The 24,833-nt window shown below is 37.6% G+C and overlaps 1 protein-coding gene across 1 annotated transcript in view; it reads left to right on the forward strand.

Annotated features, from left to right (window-relative positions):
- CLVS2 (clavesin 2) overlaps positions 1-8,784 on the forward strand; it is a gene marked incomplete at its 5' end in the record, with an annotated part of 47,669 nt that extends 38,885 nt beyond the window's left edge. The window contains 3 exon segments of the mRNA XM_008940857.1: positions 1,484-1,594; positions 4,243-4,463; positions 8,493-8,784. Coding sequence (XP_008939105.1) covers positions 1,484-1,594; positions 4,243-4,463; positions 8,493-8,580 — 420 coding nt within the window.
- Positions 8,785-24,833: the final 16,049 nt, after the last annotated feature.

A 24,833-nucleotide genomic window follows, 5' to 3' on the forward strand; every position in this document is an offset into this window, starting at 1 on the left:
TGGCATATGCACTTTTTCAAAGTACATTCCTACCTGAAACATTTAATGAAAGATTTCCTTCCTAGATTTCATGCCTTCCTTATCTGATGTTTCTTGATTGGTTGATATAACTTTTGATTTTTTTTCTTGGCCATTTTTTTTTGCTGTGTGCTGTATGACCACATATCAATAAACTTCAGTGGTGCTTTGTGGCTTATGTCTAGACTGATGTATGCTTCTGTATAGCCTATAGTCTTGTCTCCAGAGGAGCAAAAATATGTCTCATTGGACTGAGTGCCACGTCTAACCATTTGATTGCCTCCTTTTGAGCCTCTGATCCCATTGACAGAGACCCGAAGCTGCTTTTACAGCATCCACACAAGAGGAAGAGAAGATGCAGCTGGAAGCATGTCCTTGTTTGTACTTGTATTGTCAAATCGGAGTTGCTGCTGATGTGAGGAACATGAGTTAGATCTGACTACTATGGCTGCCTAGATCAGACCACCTGTAGAATAAGGGTTCAGATGAATGCCATTAATTTAGTACATTTCATAGACACTGAGAAGGTTCTGACATAAGCCATGAAAACAAAAAGGACATGTGTCAATTTACAACCCTCTTTGCACTTGATTCTTTGCTCAGTGCTGTAACTCTTGGCAACATAGGAGATGGCAGCAGCTTGTTGCATTGTGTGTGTGTACATGATTAACAAGGCAAGGACAAAACGAGGACACGCAATGAATTTGGCAATAGTATTCCAGGACAGAGTGGCTGCCTTCTTCAAACTGCCAAACCTTCTGGCATATTCTCTTGACTTAGAAATTGAAAGTGCAGATCAAAATCTTTCCTAGTGAGTTGTCTGCCCCTTGTGTTTTTCAGCAAGAAAAAAGAAAAGTCATTGCTTCAATATGGATATGCTGTCCTTACATTTAAGCTCCCAGAAGGTCCCTGACTGTGTGACAAGAATTACTGTCATGGATATTGCATAACAGTTTAAGCATAATGTTTAATGCATTCTCAGTTTTATGAAATATGGATAATATTGGAGACATTTTGAATACTAGTTTAGATTTACACTTTCTTTTTAAGGTGGCAACAAGAGGGACATTTCTAGTGCTCTTCAATGACACTGGAAGAATTGAGATGGTTACTATTAAAAATGAATAAAATCTGTAGAAGTGGAAAAGAGAAAAATATACTGCAGAGATGGATTACGAGCAAATCATAAATGTTTAAAGCGTTTCTGGAGATTAGAAATGCTGTGTTTTTATTTGAATACCATAGCTGTTTCAGCACGCTTCCTCACCACTCTGTCTAGGGTGTGTTGCTGCTTGGTGTGGAACACTGGAACTCAAATGAGACGATACAATTTTGAAGAATGTTTCTTCTTCTTTAAGTTTTATTATTAAAATTAAAGCATTTTGCATTAAAAAAATGTTTTATCTATGTGCAACTTCTGTTATGAGTCAGCTCACATTGTATGTGTTTGTTTTGTGACACACAGGACAGTTTTCCAGCTCGGTTTGGAGGAATCCATTTTGTCAATCAGCCGTGGTATATCCATGCCCTCTACACAGTTATACGGCCCTTTTTAAAGGAGAAGACACGAAAAAGGGTATTCTTCTGTTTAACTGTCCATTGCCTGGCAGGTGTAATCAGCAGATGTATCATAGTCTAATAAAGTAGATATATACAATATAGCTTGCTATTAATGGGAAGTATTTAAATATATCTGCATTGTAGAGTATCTTTAACTGTTTCAGAAACTTACACAGCATTATCCTTCAAGGACACAGTCAGGCAGCACACTTAAGTGGATTTTAAAGTTTAAGCATATACTTTCTCCTGGGCTATATTAAAAATATTGCCAACATTACAGTTTCTATTAAGATTCTATTAAATTAAATTTCTTTTAAAATTATTTATCCCTTTCTTTTAAGAACAGAGGTGATTACAAAGTCACTAGTTTCCTAGTGTGATTTCATTGACAATAGCATGAGCTAAAATACATGGCTGTTGTGTAGTAGTTAGCAAATACCGATTTGAAGGAAATCTACCAGAAGGAAATTTCTGTGCATGCATCTGTGCATAAGCACAAGCAGTCTCTGAGATGCTGCTGAATTTGCAGCATTTGCATCAATACAATTAAGCTAGAGCTTGGCGGTGATAGCACATAGAATGAAATTATTTCTGTAACAGGAAATTTGTCATTCAAGAAAACACAAGCAACATCATGTACGAAGCCACTACAAAGAATAGGATGATTGATTTTTTTTTTTTCCTCATGGGATCTGCTTTCTAAGCAACTCTATTTTCTTTCCTCTAACACAATCTGTTTACAAGGCCACAATGATCCTTGGTATTTAGCTGGTTTCTACTGACAGATAATGCTTGAGAGGCATCTGGTATTCACAGATTGTGAACTATAGATCACAAACCCTTTTATGTAATATCTGTTATAAATATGCAAATGAAAACCCATTTTGCAGGATTCATTTGAACTGTGTTGACTACAGCTTCAACAAAGAACATTATAGTGCCAGGTATGTTTGAGGCCTTTTTAAGTCAAGCGCTATGTATGTATAACCAGGGAGTAAAGTACAGCTCATGAGCGTGTTACAACATTAAAAGTAAGTGACAGGGCAGTTGAACATGGGTGCTCATCAGTTAGCATCTAAATTTTTATCTAGGTACCTGAATCAGTGGCATAAATTTTCAGAAATACTGACTTTCTGTAATTGTTTTTGTCAATGCTAAATACCTGTAAGAAATAGTCAGGTGCTGAAATATTGATTTAGAGTCCAGAACTTTGTGTCAGAATGTTAAGTTTATGTCCAGCACATTAAATTTAAAATCAGCTTTACAAAAACGTGTAAGAGGCAGAAGAAATGATTATGAAAAATCCTCAGACCCAACAGATTTATCTTCAGAATTTTGTCGGGCTTGTTATTTGTCTGTTGTGTTTATCCTGAATTATTTTGCATTTTTTTTAATATGTCTGGTACATTTGCAAATAACAGCTATAATCAGATAAACATAGTACTGGGCAAGTATAAAGACAATTCTAAAAATTGAAACATTCTGTTGGAGAGGCACCATAAAACAAAGTACTCTCAGCATTAATATTTTTCTTTCACACAAGGATAAATTCCTTTATGAGATAGAAGAACATTACTGGGTTTGCATGGTCACATTAAGCTTTCTGTCTCCACAGCTGACTGGAAGACAGGCTGAAATAAGCAATACAAGACAAGCATATATTTGGCCTTTTTTTTTTTTTTGCTTTTTGCATTTAACCTTTGATAAATCATGCTAGGGGTATAGCTTTCCAGAGAAGCCCCTGCAAGGTGAAATGCCATGTGAATTGATAGCACCTGACACCTGTCTGCTTATACCCTTGTCTGCCCCACATGGAACAAGAGCCAGCCTGTAGCTGTTAGGAGGCATCATCCTACCTTCCCTTCTGGGCTACTTTGGTGCTAGTCAATTAAAATCCTCTAAAAGTGGTCTGCACACATTTCAGATCTCAGAGGAGAAATAATAAGGTTAAATATAAACATAACCACAAGTATTCTTATATATATATGTTGTATACATATGCGTATATAACATATTAATATACATATATATGAATGTGAAGTATTTATGAAAATCGGTCTACCAGAACTTTGATGGAAAATATCAATAGTCCATCAACTATTCTGTCTTTGTTGTCACAGAGATTATTTTTCTTACTTCATATATTGTCAAGTATGATAGTAGTTACTAGTACCACCACATTAAGGAAGAAAGTCTTTCCAGTGGAGTTTTCAGTACACTGGACTATTTACCTTGTTTATAGAACTCGTGGCTGGATGGTGAAAGTCAATATATATTTCTTAATGTATATAGGCAATATTAATTTCATTGATTATTTATGCTCTTAATTTATTAATTTAATTCACAGGATTAGAGAGAGCAAATAACAAAATATAGACAGTCTATCTAATCTTCAGTCCATCTAGTTATCAGAAGTCAGTTCTTACCCTCTTTAGGCCCTTTGTTCTGCAAACATTTTAAGTCATTTACACTTTAATCACTTTATAGGTTCATGGTCATATTATGCTAGTGAGGTGATGTGTGCCTTGATTGGTGGCCACCTCTGTTAGCCCAGCACAGCCAGAGTATCGGCATTGTGCAATATCTTCTAATAATGCTGGTGTCATTTGGGCTTTGACAATTATTGTGATACCACTTTGTTTTCACCTACATGTGTGCATACAGATATTCCTGCATGGTAATAACCTCAACAGCCTGCATCAGCTAATACACCCTGAGATCCTGCCTTCAGAGTTTGGAGGAATGCTGCCCCCCTATGACATGGGGACATGGGCAAGAACACTGCTTGACCATGAATACGATGATGACAGTGAATGCAATGTGGACTCCTACAACGCTCCTGCAAAGGATATAGAAAAGGACCTCTCTCCCAAATCCATGAAAAGGTGGGTTAAAGTTATTGTGGTCTTCTGGTATTGCCATAAGTTTAACATTTGCCTTTCTCCCATCTTATGAAGCTGCTGGTATTTCCCTCAGTTTATTATATAGGAGGACCATTTTTTTTCCCTTAACAAGATCACTGTTGATTATAGAACACAGAAGTGATTATTACCCATGTGAGTTGTGATCTCAGTGCAAATCATTATTTCTGTGCTGCCATATATGTAATGTACACAGTACTGTGTTTGGAATAAGCTGATATCCTACCGTAGACTACAGTACATATCAGAGAGACAGTGCTGGCTGAAGTGAGCCTCAGTGCAGAGGGTAAATTGGGGCCAATTATCCAGCTGAGTAGTGATGATAACTCTGATTTTCCTCCATCTCATAGCCTAGTGCCTAGTATACACTAGGAAAAAAAATCCTCTTTGAGAGATACAGTATAATTGCTTGTTGCAATTTACCATTCAAATTAAAGTACAGGAAGAGGTTAGTTTCCTCTCCAGTAACTATGGAAGTAGTGAGGGGATTCACCTGGGAGGTCCAGCCTGGTCCAACTCTGCCAGGGCAAGAAGAGAAAGGGGAAAGATTACTTCACGGTGAAAGAAAAGGTTGAGCAGGGCAGTAAAAGTTGGAGTGCAGCTCCTAAGGGGTAGGCCTAGAACTGAATTGGAAGAGAAGAAATAGGGCAGAAAACAATATATAAAGTCGCTAAAATTAAGTCAGAATATGCTAAGCTAAGAATTCAGTTTCAGGAGAGGGCATTTGATGCAAAAGGGACTCTGGAAGCAGATCAAACAGGATGAACTATTTTCAGTCTCCCCAGTCAGGGCAATGATTTTGGCTGGAAGATATTTTATAGGTTGGGGAGGACAGTGCAGTTTGAGAGGGAGATATCTTATGGGAAGTAGAGAGAAGACAACAGGAGGTTTCCATAGGAATAAAAAAGGAAAAAAGCAGTGAAGTTTAAAGGGTTTTGTGTTTAAAAAAATCTATGGTGCACTGAAAGTGGGAAAGAGCAGAGGCTGGATGGGAATGAAGTAGGGTAAGGAGAAGTTAAAAAAAGTCCTGAAGCTGTATGACAAGGATGCGATTAACACAAGTAACAGAGAAAATGAAACAGCAAAGAGCCAGGAAAAGGGGAAAAGTGAGCAATACATGTATATTTGAATTGCATGTAATACATTAATTATGAGACAATAGAGAGGCAGTCTTGGAGAGAAGAGTGTAATTTAGGAGCTGAAATGCAGAATTCTTAGTGTTGCAAAGTAAAGTCATGAGAGTAAATAGCTTCGTCCAAGGATGCAACAAAAAAATACACGAGAAGACCTGTGACAAGACCCTTTGGATCAGACTTTTAATGCACTGGGAAAGTACATTGTTAAATGGAAAAGCAGGGGATTGACCAGATTCTTCATTCTTTGCAGAAGAATTTTTATTCTCATTTAAATTGTACTTGAAATATTCTTCACTTCAAGCTTCGAATTGACATTCTTTCAGTCTGGCCTACCTAGCACAGTAGGAGACATACTGCAGAAAATAAGCATGTTGAAATTTGTCTCTGCATAATATTGAGCTGAAATTTCCTCACCTTCTTCAGGTTCTTTTTCAGTTAGTGTGATTGCTAATTCACACTAGCAGCTGCTGGAATCCTTTCTGGCTGTTGGATATAAAAGTACTAAGTAGACTTACTCTGCTAGTACCAAGTAGAAAGGATTGGTACTGAGATGGACAGAAAGTCCCAGGACTTTGATGTATTAAGTGCATAGTATGTGTTAAAATAGTAATAGAAAAGTTAAGGTAAAACAGATAAATTCTATTTAATTAAAAATTATGTTTAACTTAAATTCATCACCTTATTTTTGTTTCTCTCATTTTAAAATGACAATGTGGTTAGTGCAGAAAATGGTTTTTAACATATTAAAAAACCATGATAGTAAGTCAATGAAAAAATGCTTATCTTCTTAGAAAACAATTTCACAAGTATCTAGCAGATCTCCAACAATTACCTTGTTTAATTTGGCTTGCCATTTTAAAATGAATATCCTTCTTAAACCAAAATATGGCTGGGAATTCTTTTCTTTGTAACTCATTTTTTGCCCCCATATGAACTACTGATGCTTTTACAGATCTCAAATTTCTGGTATATAGGATAACCTCCACTTGGCAGGGAGGTGGGAGAGGTGGTGGAGATAAGGAGAAATTAATCCCACCTGTAGCACAGACCTCTGGGGAGAACATGTTCACATTATGTGGCACCATTGCAGCTGTCTCAGCAGTTGTGTTTAGTCTGTGGCTGTGTCCTCATGGCTCTTGCTCTCATGGCTGAGGATAGGTCAGGATTTGTACCATTCCATTTTCACATCTGCCTTGGCATCAGAGAGTTTGGAGGCCCTGGGAATTTATGGCCAAAAGTGCCTCAGTGGGAATTTGAAGCCAAGGAGGAGGCTCAGTCTCCTATTAGTACTTACATGCAGTTGAGAATCCTTTGAAATGAGTATGTTTCTACAACACTTTTTATCCTGATGAACGGGATTTTCCAGGAGTACAGCTTCCCACCAGCAAATTTTCAAGCATCTTTGGATTGGCATGGTACCTTGTGAAGATTTTAAAAAAGCATTTTTAATTCAGTGGTTTAGTTTTCTGCCTGAGGAACCAAAAAATGTTCTAGATGAGGATTATTGTACAGTTTTAATTAGATTTTTTAAATTATATTTGTCACAAGATAGACCTTCAGATTGTTAAAGCTGATTTTCTTGATTTTAGCATGCGTAAGAGAACATGGAAAGTATTATTAGAAAATATACTTGTGTTTAAAGTTTTCACCTAGGCTTTAATTCAGATGTTTTTTTCTTGTGTTTTTAAAGGTTTTTCTTTACATTTTTACAGAAAGACCAAACTGTCTCCTGATTGCAGCCTCATTGATTTGTCTCAGTGGGTGGTGCCAGTTTATAAGAGTGGGAGATTGACTCAGTATGTTTATCTTAGGAGAGGTCAGAATTCGTAAAGGTTTCTCTCGGTACTGTAGCCCTCCAAACGGGCAAATCTGTAGCAATGCTGCAGTCAGTGTGCTTCCCCCAATCAAAAATAGATACCTACATTGCAGAGATGTACACGTGCTCTAGCCATTTCAAATCTTCTTTACAGAAAGGAAGAAAAATAGGCACTTCTAGCATGAGATTCATCTCACTAAAGGAAACAACAGGGGTTGCTTTTACTGTATCCCAGAAGTGTCTGCTTTTTGACAGGCTGAGATACACATTATGTAAACCCTTGTCTTAACACATCAGACTTTGATTTTAATGAAGCATTTTGATTTTGTTAGAGGTTGGGGTTTCCTCTTTTTCCCCTCCCACATGGCTGTTGCAAGGAAGCAGTACCAATGCTATGCTTCTGTGCTCAGTGAGAGAACCTGGAGAAATTTTACAGTCCTCACAGAATTTGCCCTTACCATCATTCTCTGCTCTGTTTAGTTGAACCAGGAAGTGAATTTGACAGATGTCTGCTGCTCCAGAAATCCTGCTGGCCATGGCAGGATTCCCTAGGGTTGGCTTCAGATCTCACATTGTTACATTTAAGTGCTATTCAGAAAAGGAGCAACTTGTGCTTCCAGCTAACACACGCCACTAGTTCCAGTGTGCCATTAGCTGGCTGGGTGGCTGGATTGTGCCTTCTTTAGCAGCCCAGTGCTCTATAACCTCCTTGTAGAGAGGGTCAGTGCTTAAGTCCGTGCAAAAGACAGCTTAGTCTGCCCTGTTTTGTGCTGAGGGTGCACCCTGTTTCACTGTTTCACTGAAGAAAAGGTTAACTTTATTCCTTTTGCTCCTATATCCACAAACCAGCGCTGAGCTCTTTAAAGCCATGTAGTCACTCTATGAGGGTGTTTTCTGACCATTTGCAATTATCAGATGCTTGATTAGTGCTGTACCATTATTTTTAAGCCCTGGCAGAAGTTAAAATAAACAAAAGAAAGCTGAGATTTACCCTCATTTTTCTTGATCTAGAAATGTCAACCATCTTATATCCCTCTACAGGTCTCAGTCAGTTGTGGATCCTGGGGTGCTGAAACGCATGGATAAGAATGAAGAAGAAAACATGCAACCTTTGCTTTCACTTGACTAACAGTCCCTGAGCATTGGACATGTACTGAGGTGGAAGGCACTGCCTCTCAACAATGAGCAACCTACTGGGAAACAGTGTATTGGCTGGAATCCTATTTACTCATGTTAATGTAGCATAACGGCAACAGGCAGCAGGTTTTACTATTCCACCTGAATTGTGGATGCTCTTGAGTGAAAAAGAAGAGGAGAAAAACGGAAAATAAAAATAAATAAAAAATTAAAGAGGAATCGATAATTTATTCTGTAAGTGCCAACTTGTTTGTAAATACAATATAATCAAATAATACAATCCAATTTGACTTTGTAAGCTATGGCAAACAAATGCTATGGGAATGAGTGACTATTAAATATGTCAGTGAAGTGCACCATAAAAAAAGAGAAGAAAACGTGTGCGTGCTCACACATGCACACACATACACGCTGAGGAACAGATACTGGACAAAGAAAAATAGCAAAGCCACTTAAATGTCCTTCTCATAGGAAGCCATATTGCAGATAGTATATTGACTGCTGTTGTTTTCTCTCTGCAATGCTCACGTAGTGTGGAAAGATAAAGAGGGAATATGAGAACTTGGAGATGCTGTAATCCATTGAATATTTCCTAACTGTAGGAATAATTAAAAAAAAAGTGATTTAGGGTTATGATTTAGCATAAATCATGTAGCATTGTGAAAAAGAAAACCAATGAGCTGGAACCAATTCTTTGACAGCTTTGTTGTTTGGCTGTATGGATCTGTGAGTTTTCTTCCTTAACTTTTAATTTACAGTTTGCAAGTAGCCGGGCTTATTACCCTAATTTGGGTGCTATAACGTGTGACACATTGAAGTTCTCTTGCATTTTGAGTGCATATCAAGAATTTTTCCAGAACTTTGTTCTGCCTTGGAATGAGAGAATAGTCCTCCGAGTACAGCTTAATAACCAGTATTTGAAGATAAAGCCTGGCAGCAGAAGTTAAAAGTTAATCGCTGAATCCTGTGCACTGGGCGTCTGGATACATACATATGTTTTTACCAATCTCTGACAAGCATACAAGGTGACGTTGTTAGACAAGTATATTTAATTGAAGGTTTATACAAGAAATCATACCTATTCAATGTACTTAGATATATTATAGATTGTATATTGAGACAATGTCATTATTAATATAGTAAAAATTTTCATAGAACAACAGCATCCCACTCCAAGCAAGGATTAATAAGTTGTAGCCAAACATCTCAGCCTTTGTGTTTAGGACACTTTTGTTTTGTTTGTAGTGTAACTGTATATACTGAACATGTGCCATAGTAGAGAAATATATTTTACCTCAAAAGGGCAACAGGTTTCACTAGGGAATGGGTGAATCAGCTATGTCAGACATAGGAGCTATGCCATCTCTGCGTGCTGGTGTGTGTGCAGCCTGTTGTATACTGAGGCAAGACTGTATTTCTTATTAGGACTTAACTCTGCAATCAGAGTGAGAAGACACAGGATGCCCACCAAGACGTCTGAATAGTTGGAGGTATTATAAGAGCATGTCCAGGTAACACAGGGATTAGTTAAGAGTACAGTGACCACAGTGGAGGAGATCGCTCACAGCAGCCCCGCCTCCCAAGCACCAGAGTTTCAACAATTTTTTCCATCACTTCAGTGATCACTAAAATGTCAAAGTCACCAGCTGTAGGTCACCTCTCCTCCTTGCAGCTGTAAGATTTAGTAGTCTGGGATGAGTGAAGAGCGAGCAGAGAGTGAAGTCTCAGAGTTTAGCTGTAACTCCCGTGTGGTGCAGCTTTGGTATTTCTCAGGGCCGAGACAACCCTGTCTCTTTCAGCATCACCTTTGACTAGCCCAGGCAGCACAGACAAACTTTCCTACTCTGCAGTTCATTAGCAATGCTGATAAATAGTGTGTGTCTCAACATGCCATTGCATTGCAGGAACTTGTCTGAACAAGGCACTGCCTTTCTGCTCTTCTATTTTCATGATATCTGTTACGAAATGCAAAGAGAAAAGACACAGGGCCTGAACATCTTTTCAGTCTGTCCTACCAGTTTTCAGTAGTAGAAACTGTTATAATACTAATTCTGTGGTTTGAGAGACTTGAAAGACTGACAAATTCCTATATACTATTTTATTCAGTCCTGTTTTTTCACATAACTTGTAACATCATGCTGGATAGATGAGACGTTTCTCCAGGGTTTGCATAAATGCCATATTTGAATGTATGTTATATATGCCCACACTTTTGGTTATTACAACAGTATAGTGCCATTGATCTGATTTTTAAATCCTTATCAGGTGAAACTCTAATATCAGTAGAAATTTTCTCCTTGTAAGGGCTTCAGGATTTAGTTGGTATTCCACATGTATGCAAACTGTGACACAGTGGTAATCAAAATCTTCATGGATGCTTTTAGATACATGGGCCAAACCTTGGTGTAAACCAGCCCAGTGCTGACTTCAGAGTGCACCAGCTGTCTGGTCAGAAAATGCAAATGCCTATTACACTTCTACAGAGCATTTTTGTAGGAAATTGTATCTGCTCAACTGTGTGAAGCTTAAAATCTGTTTTGAAGCTTATAAATTTATGTTTGCACATCCTTTTAGTTGTGCATTTAGCTGTAATTTATGTAATGTCTTCTGAGGCTTGATTTCAGCTTCAAGTTAATGAGTATTAATATATTTTTTTCCAGAAAGTGAAAGTAGGATATATTATAATTTTGTGTAACTGGGACCTCATCTTTCACCAAGAATAAAATTACTTTTTCAATAAGATTCTCATTGTTAAAGAGTTGGGCTACAGGTCTTCTTGGCTGCAGCTTTTCTTTTGCTGAAATAAATTCTGATAGTGGTAACTGCAATTGTGACATTGGATAAGAATATGAAAATGGGTAAGAAAAATAATCATCCTTTACACACTCTCAGTATTCTTTGAAAGCATTTTTCTTCTACATATCAGGGTACATAAAAGGCTTCCACCTTTCCCTTGCTTCTTTTAGAAAATCTTTATAGGTAGGTCAGTTTTTAATAGATTAAACTTGAACTGGAAACTTTTTCCAATCTTTAATATCATAGGAACTGATACCTAATTTTTATAGCAGACTTGAAGTACTGAAAACAGAATTCAAATGCTTGGGAGGAGTTCCTTTTAATTTCTTACCTTTATTGTGTATTAGGTAGAATAAACCTTGTTATAATTATGCATGCTGCTATGCATATAAAAAAAAAAATCCTGCAATATGAGGAACTTAGTGGAAAAACTGGATACACCTGTCCAAACAACTAAGTGCAAGAAAATAAGGAGGAGAAAAAAGCACATAAAAATCAACAGTTTCAGACCTTTGGCAAGATCTAAAAATATCCCCCTACATGATGTGTCCTCCATGTTTGAAAATATATGGAAAATGTATTTGAAAAGTTATGGAAACTTCCATGCCCAAAGCCTTCCTCCTGTAATAAGAAATGTCAATAGTCTCTTGGCTTTATAAAGACAGGTAATCTGCCCCACTAAGCTCCAACAAATACACAGGCTCACAATATTTATTAGTTGTAAAATAGCTCTAGGATGTCTTTACAGAAATGTAAATTTACTGTATAGAATATTTAAAAAGATGTTTTGCACTCTACAAACATGCTATGCCTAGTCACAAAAGATATTTCTAGAGACATACATAAACTAAAAATGGATTTAAATAGAAGGGCCCTCAAGAGGTCATTGTGGAGGAGCAGATTTAGCTCAGTACCTTGCATGGAATGCTCTTTGTATTATTTAGTCACCGTCACAGCAAAGCCTAAGCACATTACCTGGCAAAATTATAACCTGACAGTATTTTGTTCATGCTTTTTATTATTTACCTGTTCTATTCAGGAAATTAAAAAAATTGCCAAGCGTCACAAGAGCTACCATTTAGAATTACCTGGGAAACACTTCGCAATAACCTTTGGTCATGTCCCTGTTATAGTATTGTTTCTGTTATTATCAGTGTATGTATTAGTCAAGAATTTTGAAAAAGTAATGTTTGAAAGAGCATGGAAAGGAGAAAAATTCAAAATCAGGATTCAGAATTTTGTTTAGAATATTAAAATAGGATTTGGGGGGAGGAAGGTCTGAGTTTGATTTTCATAATCTTTATTTGCCTGTGGAGAAGGTCATGCTGAGCTATCGACGGCATTGGGTACCAGCACAGATTTGGAAGATAAACATCAATGTACAAGGCAAGAGCAAAGATCTCAAAGGACGGTACTGAAAAAAACACTTAATCACATGACTAGCTCTAGCATGCCCTTTTAATGAAAGGCATTTTGTAAGCAGCTTATGAGCATATATTTTTGGTGCAGAGGTTATAGTACTTTTGTCCAGAAAACTCAAAGCACGCTATGAAATTAAGAAAATAATAGTTATCCCATTTCTCAGGGAGTAAAACAGAAACACGGCCAGTTAGAAACATTAAAATCTCAATGGAAGACATTCACATTGTGTTTATATATGGCAAAAATGACACTTGGATCACTCAGTCTAGTTTGAACTGAAGGAGAGAAAATAACATGTTCCTACTTTGTGTGAAAAGGATGTCTGGTTGCTGATTCAATCACGCCTAGGTTCTTTAGGTCCATGTTTTACTATGAGACCTTTACAAACCAGGGGTGAGCTGCTTTCCCACAGAGTTAAATCTGAATGTGCATTTTACCATTTCTGCTGAGGAAATGATAAAAAGGAAGTATGTGCCCCAAATGAAATGCCATTCTTGCCTGTATAGTTGATGGAAAAGGGTAGTTTACTCTGAAGACCCTCAAAAGGAAATCTTGGCTGCTCAGTAAAGAATTTTGAACTTGGTCAGGGAAGACCTTGTTTTGAGAGCCATGAAAGATACTTACTTCACATTAACTACACAAGGAACATTGGCATTTTATTTGGAGGCATGCTTAAGTGATCACAAATGAAAGTGCAGGCTAGGTAGATAGGACCCCACATCCTTTACTGCCTTGTACCCTTGAATGATCCTGTGTCAAGAGCCTGTATTTAGCACACTGACTTGGACATACCCTTCAGGCTGCATTTCAGCTGTCAATTCTGTGGGAATTTTTTCTATCAGCTTTTGGGATCTTAATTTTGTTCTCTTCATATGGGTCTGTCGCCACAAAATGGCATTGACCCCTATTGGGTTGCACAATTTGCAAAGTGATTGTGTTGTTAAAAAATAACAACTTGTGGTACCCTGTGCAGTGGTGAAGTTGAAGCATAGGTCACAAGCTCCCGCTACTTTGTCACTCATTCTCCAGTGTTTTGGGCATGTAAACCTTTGAACGATAACAGCCATGTCAGATTCACACGATAAGAACTTGAAAAAAAGAAGTTTCTGCAGTGAGTTAAAAAATGAGTTGATGGTGCCTCTGTGCAACGCAAATGGAGGGGAAGCACTACACACCGTCAAAATAGAGCTCCAAGAGTAGATGCTGAGGCTTCCTTTTGGCACATATTTTTGCTAAAACATGGCCAGAGTATTTTGATTATGGGGACCATGGTCACCGGCCCTATTGTTTCTCAATCAGTCACAAGTGCTCTCTGCTAAAGGTGTGACAAAGCTTCTTGTTGCTATTGGTGGAGAATTCATTTCCAGAGAATTGCATGTCTGTAAGATTGAGGCAGAAAAATGGGAGTGGTTCATCAGGATTTGTATGGATATGGAAATATTGCTGTGATTCCTTAAAGAGGCTGTTGCTACATCAGCACCACAGAGCAGTGCCTGAAGGCAAGCATCTGAAATCAGGTCCCTTGGTTAATACAAATTTAAGAGGAGGAAAAAGCAAGGTAAAAAGGTAATAGAAGATGCTTAAACACAATAAATAAAATAAAAAACAGAAGCAAGCCTGAAGTGGAAAGCCATATGAATGGTAAAAAATTATGTGAGTGAATTTGTATGAACACTTCCATAAAGTGTGTCAGTAGCCTATTTTGTCCCTCGTCTATGCTATGCAAGCTCACCTTGAGTACCATGTCCAGTTTTGGGCACCACAGTATAAGAAGGACATGGAAGTGCTGGAGCAGGTCCAGAGAAGGGCTGGTGAGAGGGCTGGAAAACATGCCTTATGAAGACTGGCTGAGAGAACTGGGGTGGTTTAGTCTGGAGAAGAGGAGACTGAGAGGAGACCTCATTGCTCTCTGCAACTACCTGAAAGGAGGTTATATTGAGGTGGGTGTTGGTCTCTTCTCCCAAATTACTGATGATAGGAAAAGGGCAAATGGCCTCAAGTTGCACCAGGGAAGATTTTGATTAGATATTAGGAAGAATTTCTTCACTGAGAGAGTGGTTAGACGTTGGAATGGGCTGCCCAGGGAGGTGGTGGAGTCATCATCCCTGGAGGTGTTAAAAAAACTAGTAGATGTAGCACTTGAGGCTATGGTCCAGTGGTTAGGGAAGTGCTGGGAGGAAGGTTGGACTTAATGATCCTGGAGTTCCTTTCCAACCATGGTGATTCTATGATTCTATGATTTTTCACATGTTCTACCTTGTATGACTACGGTAGAGTTTTGTAAATCTTTTGAAAATGCTTAAGTTACCATGTGAAATTTTAAGTGCAGTAGCTGAGGTTGTGAACATGGTTTAATGGATCAGTGCATGCCACCAGACCCTCACCTGGAAATGGGCCCCAGGCTGACTTAAAACTGGGACCTGAAGGAATACGTGAAATGCTGTGTCCTACCTGGCTGAAGAAGTCATGCAGGAGGAGAAGGAAATGAGCTCTTTGCCCATAAGGAAAGGTGGTAGACCTATGGAGAAAACAACAGAGATTTGGAGCAAATATACTAATCATTTTAATGTAATGGTGAGGGAGGCTTTCATTTGCTCTGTACTATAAGAGAAGACTTACAAACCTCACCACACATCTGACATGAGAAAGGAGGGAGAACACCTTTCCAACACAAACTTGGTTTTGATTTGTTTAAACCTGATGTTTAAACCTTGATTTGTTTAACCTGCCAGGCCTGAGCTTCCTCTGCTGCTGCTGTTTCCACAGTGGCTCTTGGGCTGTGAGTATCATGTGGCATGCAGGAGCTGGAATGCTAACGTTCACCAACCTGTCCACAGGAAGGGAAGGGAGAGATGTGCTCTGCAAATCCCTGCTGCAGAGGTAATTTTGTGGCAGAACTCATCGTTTGCTTGGATTAAAGCCTGTCTTGCCCTGACATCAGTTTCGGCATCTACTCTGTGTAGAAGGATGTGAGTGTAAGTGGTGTGGTAATCTCCTCTGCACACAGTGTCTTTTGCTAATTATGCAGCCTTCGAGCTGTAGCTGGTGATCTGTGTTCTGTGTCTTTAAACAATTCTGCTGGTGATGTTACTTGTAGCCATTAGTTGCTCAGAGTGGAGATGACTTAGAGGAAACTGACAACTTCAAGCATTACACTTAGGGTCTAAAAATATTGAATTAGTGATTGTTACAAGTAATGCCTAATATTATCATAACTTAAAGAGTTTCAGGAGTTGATTGCATTGTTTCCTTGATGGGTCTTAGTGCATAATTCACTTACCCTTAAATATGATTTTCCCTGAGGTTCCTGTGCATCTTTCACGCATCAGTGGCAGAAGGAATTAAATAGTAGAAAATGTGATTTTAAAACCATTAGTATATTGAGGGGCACATATAGAATATCTGACACTCTTTAAAATAATAAAAAGTGTTTTGCAGTTAACTAGTGTTTAATTTGAAAATAATGTCTCTTTTAAATCATTCAGTTCTCTAGCTCTTTCACTTTATGGACTGAGAGTGAAATGTGTCCTACAAAACTTTTGCAGCTCTGCATCCTTTCTTCTCCTACCCCCTTGCATCCAACAACGTCCTCTCTTCTCTACATACTTTATTCTACGAATAACTGGAGAAAACTGTAAAAAAAACCAAATACCCTGATAATCTGCAGGCTAGAGTTTGAGGACCACTATTTTAGGTATTTCCCTTATACAAATCTCTGGTAACAGAGTGAAATGGAAAATGAGGGCAACAGCTGACCTCTCATAGAGGAATACAAAAAAGACTCTGGCTAGAAGTCTGCACAGGGGTAGCTAGGCAGTCATCTGAGACAGCTCTTGTGATTTAAGATGTTACCTTCCCCTTACTGTTAATTATCACTCTTCAGGTAGGGAGTACTGCCCCAGCGTTTAAGCAACATTAGATTATGGATATACTCCTGTCTCAATTGGGGTTGCGCGCAACTCATGCTAATTCTCTTGGTTCTGCACCATTTGCACATGCAGACGTAGAACCACTCACATAATCTATTAATACAAATCTGTTATGAGAATACTGATTAACAACTAGTTGTGGTGACATCTAAAATTGCTAGATTGGCTATCTGTGCCTTAAGGCTCTCATGATCTGTAGTGCTTGTGTAGCAGTAACCACTGAATATATTTTTTTCACATGCAACAATCTACTTCGGAGCCTTATGGAAAAATACTATAGCACCATATCAGAAATCTAAAAATTAAATTACAGGAGTAGTTTGCAAACAGTGCTTGTATCCTCAGGATAAAATTTGTTTGTTTGTTTCTCAGTTTAGTACTGTTAGGACTCAGGGGGTCTGAGATTTGTAAAGCCAGGACAAGTCTATCAACCATGTTCTTTCTATGTAGTTTCAAAAACTGTTCTCTTTTCACAACTTGTTGTCAGTTTTAATTTTGTTCTTGGACCTAGTAAAATGGTTACTTTTGGTCTGTTGTGTTCCAACCTAAAACCTGAAGATTAAGCAACTTTGTGAAACATGTCACTCTTTATATTGTATATTAAAATATAATAATATCTCTGTGATCAATGGGCTGTTTTGGAGAGTACTACTACTTTAAATTATTGTTGGTTACTGAGGAAGAATGACATTCTATTAAATAAAATATGACCAAAAGAAATTAAAATACATATATATTTTTGTGTTTATACAAAATATCTAAGCCAGTGTTTGTCTGGCTTGCTTGTGCCAAATATGTGGAACACATATGTTAACTGGATGAATGGTACTTGATTTTTTATCAAGGTTTTGAAAGAAAAATGAGAAATAACTGAGTGGGATATCAGCACTTTTTTTTTTTTTTTCTAGTAACACTGAACATCTCTTTCTACCCAACAGTAAGTTTTAGAGAGCTGACATATTTCATGTTTACAATACTGTTGGGAGCTGTCACTTCTTGGAAATCTGCAGGCCATGAATGTCCTCACAGATGAAGACCATGCAGAGATGCAGCACAAGAAAAGCTCATTTTCCCCTCAAAGATATTTCCTACTCTCCTGCCTCTTCTTTTGTACTGTGTTCCCTAGCATCATCTCAAGTTCATTGACTTTTCTTATCATCAAGGAGAAGTGATATTAGTTCCTCACAGAGATGTTCCTTTCTTCAGGGAAATGTTGCTGTTCTCAGGAGAGAGCAACCAGGGTAGGACAGAACAGGCCCTGTGACAGTGAAGCAGTACCTGCAGAAATACCATGTGTCATTCTAGATTTTATATTTCTTGGGGCAGATATTCAGTGAATAATAGTGGTGTGTTTACATACCTCTTCAATGTCCTTTCTTTAGGCACAAGGATATTTATTCACATTTTCTGTACATTTTCCGTATCTTAACTTTGGTTTACACACATTACAAAAGAGGCTGCAGTAGCTCTCTGTTTCACACATAATCTCACTGATACATTCAGATGCATTCTGTAGGCCAGTTCTGCTAGGTATAACTACCTAAGAAGTAGTACAGATTTCCCAATTATTATTTAATGAAAATATGATTTTTAAAGTTTTATTTCCAGAAGTGGTAATGCTATAAGAAAGAGTTAATTGTATTATTTGATTGATAGCAATAATTTTCATTTCAATCTCTGGAAATACCTGCTTTTTCTTTTCTTTTTTTCTTTTTTTTAGTAGAAAAAACTTCCCCATGAAGCAACGAAGTGAGAATCAGGCTGGTTTTATTATATCCAGTTCCTAGAATCACCACATAAAGGTGATCCCCAGTGAAGAAGCTGTTAAAATGCTGAAAAAACAAACAATTTTTCTTTTAGTTTGATGTATAAACTGAAAATCTATAAAATTTGAATATGAAGTATAAAGCTTGTAATTGGTTTCTAAATTAACACAATGTTGGAAAACCACAACATATTCAAAGACTTTACAATTCTTTTCCTTTTTTAGTGCATATAAACTTCTACAGTTCATATTAGGCTACCAAAAACTAAAACAAAAATACTCTGAAATCTTAAAGTGCTCATAATAAAGTATGAGGTACAACCATGCATCATACTACTAACTATTATTTCTTTTTTTTGTATTAAGGCTTTACATTATTATCATTGGACACTTTTAGTTCTTACATAACAAATACCTCAAGCATAAATAAAGCATCATTTGCAGAAAGAAACAAAAACACAAACAGAAAAGAAACATGAAACTGGCATACCACAGGTTATACTGATCTTTCTTTATTTAATTCCTCATACATGTGACTTTCTTCTTTAAAAAAACCCTGTAGCCATGGATTTCAGCCTATGTGGTGCATCAAGGTGATGCAACCCTGTACAAATGTGCTAAACTATAATAGCTTCTTATATTATTATACTGTCATTAAAAACAATAGACATATAGTATAGTTTCAAAAAAAATAGAGACAAAACTTGATCACAAAATAAAGATTCAGCACTGAAGAAAGTGTTTGGAAAAACCCTTGCAAAGTTCCCTGTCAGGTACATAGTCTTTTCAAGAGGTATAGTTTACAGTCACTTTTGGTATGATGGTCTTCAAGCTCCAGAATTAAAGAAAGAGAAAAATTAGTATATCTACCAATAATATATGTAAATCAGCTGAATTAAGAAGAGCCCATGCTGTGGTGTGGCCAGCAGGGCAGAGAAGTGATTGTGCCACTGTACTCAGCACTGGTGAGGCCACACCTCGAGTACTGTGTTCAGTGTTGAGCCACTCACTGCAAGAAGGACATTAAGGTGCTGCAACATGTCCAAAGAAGGGCAACAAAGTTGGTGCAGGATCTAGAGCACAAGTCTTATCAGGAGTAGCTGAAGGAACTGGGGTTGTTTAGACTGGAGAAAAGGAGGGTGAAAGGAGACCTTATTGCTCTCTACAACTACCTGAATGGAGGTTGTAGCGAGGTGGGGATTGGCATCCCAAGTTGCAAGAAAGAGGACAAAAGCAAATGGCCTGAGTTGTGCCAGGGGAGGTTTAGGTTGGATATTAGGAAAAACTTCTTCACAAAAAGCATTGTACAACGTTGGAACAGGTTGCCCAGGGAAGTGATGGAGTCACCATCCCTGGAGGTATTTAAAAGATGTAGATGTGTAGATGTGGTGCTTAAGGACATGGTTTAGTGGTGACCTGGCAGTGCTGGGTTAACAGTTGGACTTGTTGATCTTAAATGTCTCTTCCAAACCAAATGTTTCTATGATTCTATGGAAAAGTGGATTTAGCTTACTGTTAATTTCTCAATATGAGAGAACTGCCCCGTTACAAGGCTTTAGTAAAATTCAGAGGCAACTGCAGTGCCATGTGGTTTAATTAAAATTCATGCATTAACTGAGTTTGATCTCTCGTCCTAATTCCTGTGAGTAACATCCTCCAACACTTGTTTTTTTTCCATGGAGGATCTTACAGAGGTTTTCAGGGAAAGTGGGAATGAGGTCTACTTCCTTCGCTTCTTTAAGTTCTCTAAAGCTCATTGCCTTCAAATATTTCTGCTAGTGTCCCTGCATTATGAAAGGCAGCAGATGGATCTACTGTATAAAAACTTCTTTAGTTTTCATTTATTGCCAGTTCCCTGTATTCTGATTTTATTGATGGTGAGTTTTGTGTTACGGTTTTTTTGGGGGGAAGGTGGGGACATGTCTTTTTTTTTTTTTACAGAAAATGGAGTGTCCCTTTTTCTACTTTAAGGTAATTCATCAAATTATGTTTTCATAACCCCGCAGCTGCAGACATTTATTTTTAACTGTTCAATCCTTCTCAGTTTATTATTCAAAGATTGGCTGTTTGTAATGATTACATATAAGCACCTCAGAAATGCACAATGATGCCAATTTTCTGCCTAGTTGCCCTTTCCTAGAAGCACCTTATCAGTGCAATAAAAAGCCTAAGATGACAGCAATTTACACCTCTGCAGAGACAATAAAATGCAAATAGTGTGCTTTAGCTTGAGTATTTCCCCTGGAAATAATTAGTTTTACCTTCTCATTATTAACCCTCCAGCAAAAGAGTATGCACTAATAAGACGACTGCTGTTTTGCTTTGGGATTATTTATTTATTTATTAAGCTCAGATAAGAGTTTATCGATTACAAATGCCTATCAGGGAAAGTTGCGTATGTGTTGGATACCACATAATGATGAGGGTTTTGCCTGCTGTCTTTCACCAGATAATGGCACAGCTCCTTGGTTTGATTTGAGATACACAAACCTCTTCTTCATAAATGGTACTTCATATGGATTTTAGTTTCTGTGGGATTTTTGTCACATAGACTTGCTGAACAAAATTACTGCACCCTAGGGAGAATAGTATTGGTGCCATCAGAAAACTAATTTTGAGAAGGCAGAGAATAAAACTGTCAGCTTTTCCAAGCTGAAAGAATTTCCCAAAGGGATTTTTTATTTTGTGAGGAAAACTACCAGAGGCTTGTAGAATTACTGGTATTGATTTTAATGTTCAGTTTGCAGTCTTTATTTGCAAGAGCATTTTGATTTTCCTTCTGAAAATGGCTTTGATTTTAAAATTGATTTTATTACATTTATAACATATAACCAAAATTGTTAAAGTTTTTCTTTTTTAATCACTCTTTTGATTATTAATGTTAAACTGATATTATAGAATCATAGAATCACTATGGTTGGAATGGGCCTCTAAGATCATCAAGTTCAACCATCACCCAACCCTACCATGACCATGAAAACATGTCCTTAGGTACCACATCTACATGTTTTTTGAACACTTCTAGGGATAGTGACTCTACCACCTCCCTGAGAAGCCCGTTTCAGAGCCTAACCACTCTCTCAGTGAAGAAATTCATTCTAATACCTAATCAAAACCTCCCCTGGCACAAATTAAGGCCATTTCCTGTTGTCCTATCATCAGTAATTTGGGAGAAGAGACCAACACCCACCTCACTATAATCTCCTTTTACGTCGTTGTAGAGAGCAATGAGGTCTCCTCTCAGTCTCCTCTTCTTCAGACTAAACAACCCCAGTTCCCTCAGTCAGTCTTCATAAGGCATGAGTCTGAATTTTTAACATTACATTTTTGGAAGGAAATCTCAGGTCATGCTTGTTTCTGTGTCAGAATCAATTCAAGCACCACAGTTTCTCATGGAAGAGAAACTCTTAGACTGAAGCTGCTCTGTTGCTTGACTCTATCAAAATAATTCATAGATACCAAATATATATTGGTTCCTTTTACTGATTCACTCAAGATTAAAGAGAAAAAGACGACACTAAGTCATTTACTTGCTGATTTACAGAACAAGAAAAATAATCACATCATTAACTCCCATCTTAAAATGTAATACTAGTCTTCTGAAAAGTTTAGTTAACGCTTGCACCTGCTCTATAAATTTAAGAAACTCATCCCTCAGCTTTATTACCTCCATGACAACCACAGCTAGTGAGGTCCATAATTCCAGTGCACAGGTGATTAATATCACCCTATTTGGATTCCTTATTGTAGCCTAGCATCACAGATCATCGGAAACTGCCTCTACGTGATGAAGCAGACAGAATGGGAGGGCACTGTTTTAAGCATTCAAATTTTTTTGCATTATGAAGCTTTGCTTCTGATTGAGACGGGTCAGAATTTGTCCAAGCAGTTATTTCCTATTGAAGATTATAGATAAAAATAAATTGAAACTGTGAAATGCTGTAGTCTACATTTTCAAACTGAATTTTTAAAACCGTTTTAAAACATTGATTTTTCTTTTGATTATGTTAGTTAAAACAATAAGATAAAATAGTTCTGCTTCCGTTGGGGTGCATCAAGAAGAGTGTGGCCAGCAGGTAATGGGTGGTTCTTCTCCCCCTCTTCTCTGCCCTAATGAAGCCACATCTGGAGTATAGTGTCTAGTTCTGGGCTCCCCAGTTCATGAGAGACAGGGAACTACTGGAGACAATCTGATGAAGGGGTACAAAGATGATTAGGGGATTAGAGCATCTCACTTAAGAGGAAAGGCTGAGAGACCTGGGTCTGTTTAGCCTGGAAAAGACAGAGGGGATCTTATTAACACCTGTCAATATCTGAAAGGTGGATGTTAAGAGGATGGAGTCAGACTTTTTTCAGTGATGCTCAGCGACAGGACAAGGGGCACAGGCACAAACTAGAACACAGGAAATCCCATTTGAACATAAGGAAACACTTCTCTATTATGAGGGTGATGGAGCACTGGAAAAGGCTGTTCAGAGAGTCTCTTTCTCTGGAGATATTCAAAACCTGCCTGGACACAGCCCTTTGCAACTTCCTTAAGGTGAACCTGCTTTAGCAGGAGAGGTTGGACTAGATGATTTCCAGTATCTCTTCCAAACCCTACCCTTCTGTGATTCTGTGACTTTGTGAATTTAGATATTTTATTTTACTTAAGCTTTTGGGATTTTTACACTTCATTATAATTTGAGACAAATATAATCTTGAAATCCATCAGTATGTTTGAGGAAAAAAATTTCCTTTTTTATTTTTTGTTCTTGTTGTTTGGATCAGCTTCTCTAGTTTGCTCTAAGTGACTTTCAGAAAGGTCATGATTCGATTTGTATATGTGTCCAGTCCTTCAGATACATAGTCATCTATTCAAAGTTTTATTCATTTTTTTTCCTTCTTTTGCATACATCTCAAAATTTCTGCTTCATCTACTCTCACTTGACTACAGCCAAAGAGATCTGCTTCTAAGGCATATATTAAATAAACAAGTTGGTGACTTTGCACCTTTCCTTTCAAAATCCTACAATTATCAGATATACTAGGTCAGAATCACTTTCTAATGTGTTAACTGTGTGTGAAAACAGACACATTTCTTGACACCATAATAGACAAGGAATTCTCATGTATCAAGGAAGCAAAAATAACCACCCCAGAGAGAGAAGGAGTAGATAAGAGAGAGGAAAAAGTGAAGTTCCAGACCTGACAGTGATGGCAAGGAACCAAAGCATCAGGATAAATATTATCATGCTCAAAGTGCTATTCCAGCATAAAAGGATTCCCTTTCCCTTATGATCAAATATCAACTGAAAATCAATTTACTTTAGTAGTGATCACACCACATGTTATTGTGCTATTTATAAAAAAAAAAATTGTATACCCTTTGCAGTGTTGTTGACTGCCATTAACAGCCAATCTAGAAATTACAGTTCTAAGCTAGCTTGCACAGAAAAGATATAATAAAACTAAAAATTAATAGAGAGTGATAACAAAGATGATGTAATAGTATCTGCACACAGAGAGTAAATGTGCTAGGACAATTCATCCCTGAAAATAGCTGGTGGGGTTTGAGGCATGATGAAAGCCTACAAACTCATATATAGCTTAGAAAAACTTAAGAGCCTTCTCTTTCTTTGTACAAGAGCAGAGTCACCACACAAAATGATCAGACTGCACATTCAGGGTGCATAAGGTGAGTCTGCATGAAACCTCTAATTAAAAACTTTAAATTGTTTCCACAGGGCGATGTAGAGGCTGAAAGTATATATGACTTCCAAAAACATATTCGTAAAAGAATTATCTGTCTAGGATCCAAAAAAAACCCCGTCCAGTGGCTCAGGGAGATCTTGAGACACAGGGCTCCAAATATTCTGACAGTTTACCAGGGGAGCATCAGTTTTTACTTGTAGCATTCTCGTATCCTTCCTAGGCATTGGCTGCTGCCCACTGCCGGAAACAGGACTATGCAGACCTTTAGTCTTGCCCAGTATGGCTTTTCCTACTTTCACTAAAAATAGCTTGCATGATTTATATAGATTTATATAGTGAGTAGTGATTTATACACTGCAATTGATTCGAGATTTGCTTATTATAAAGGCTGTTTTCTTTTGTTATTCTTCGAAAGCTGCTACAGGGGCTTGTTATCATCTTGCTATAATATATACTGATATAATATTATAAGTATATAATCATATATAAGCCCAGTCCTGCTTCATCCCTTGTGGAGTACATTGCATAAAAAAATTGAGGAAATGTGGCCTTTTTTCAGATTGGTATATTTTCTAAACCAATACCACAAGAGCAATCCAGCTGGAAAAGCTGTTTGGCACACAGACTTTAACCAGGTTT

This window comes from Merops nubicus, unplaced genomic scaffold (assembly GCF_000691845.1).
Source record: "Merops nubicus isolate BGI_N331 unplaced genomic scaffold, ASM69184v1 scaffold7585, whole genome shotgun sequence".
NCBI classification, from domain to species: domain Eukaryota; kingdom Metazoa; phylum Chordata; class Aves; order Coraciiformes; family Meropidae; genus Merops; species Merops nubicus.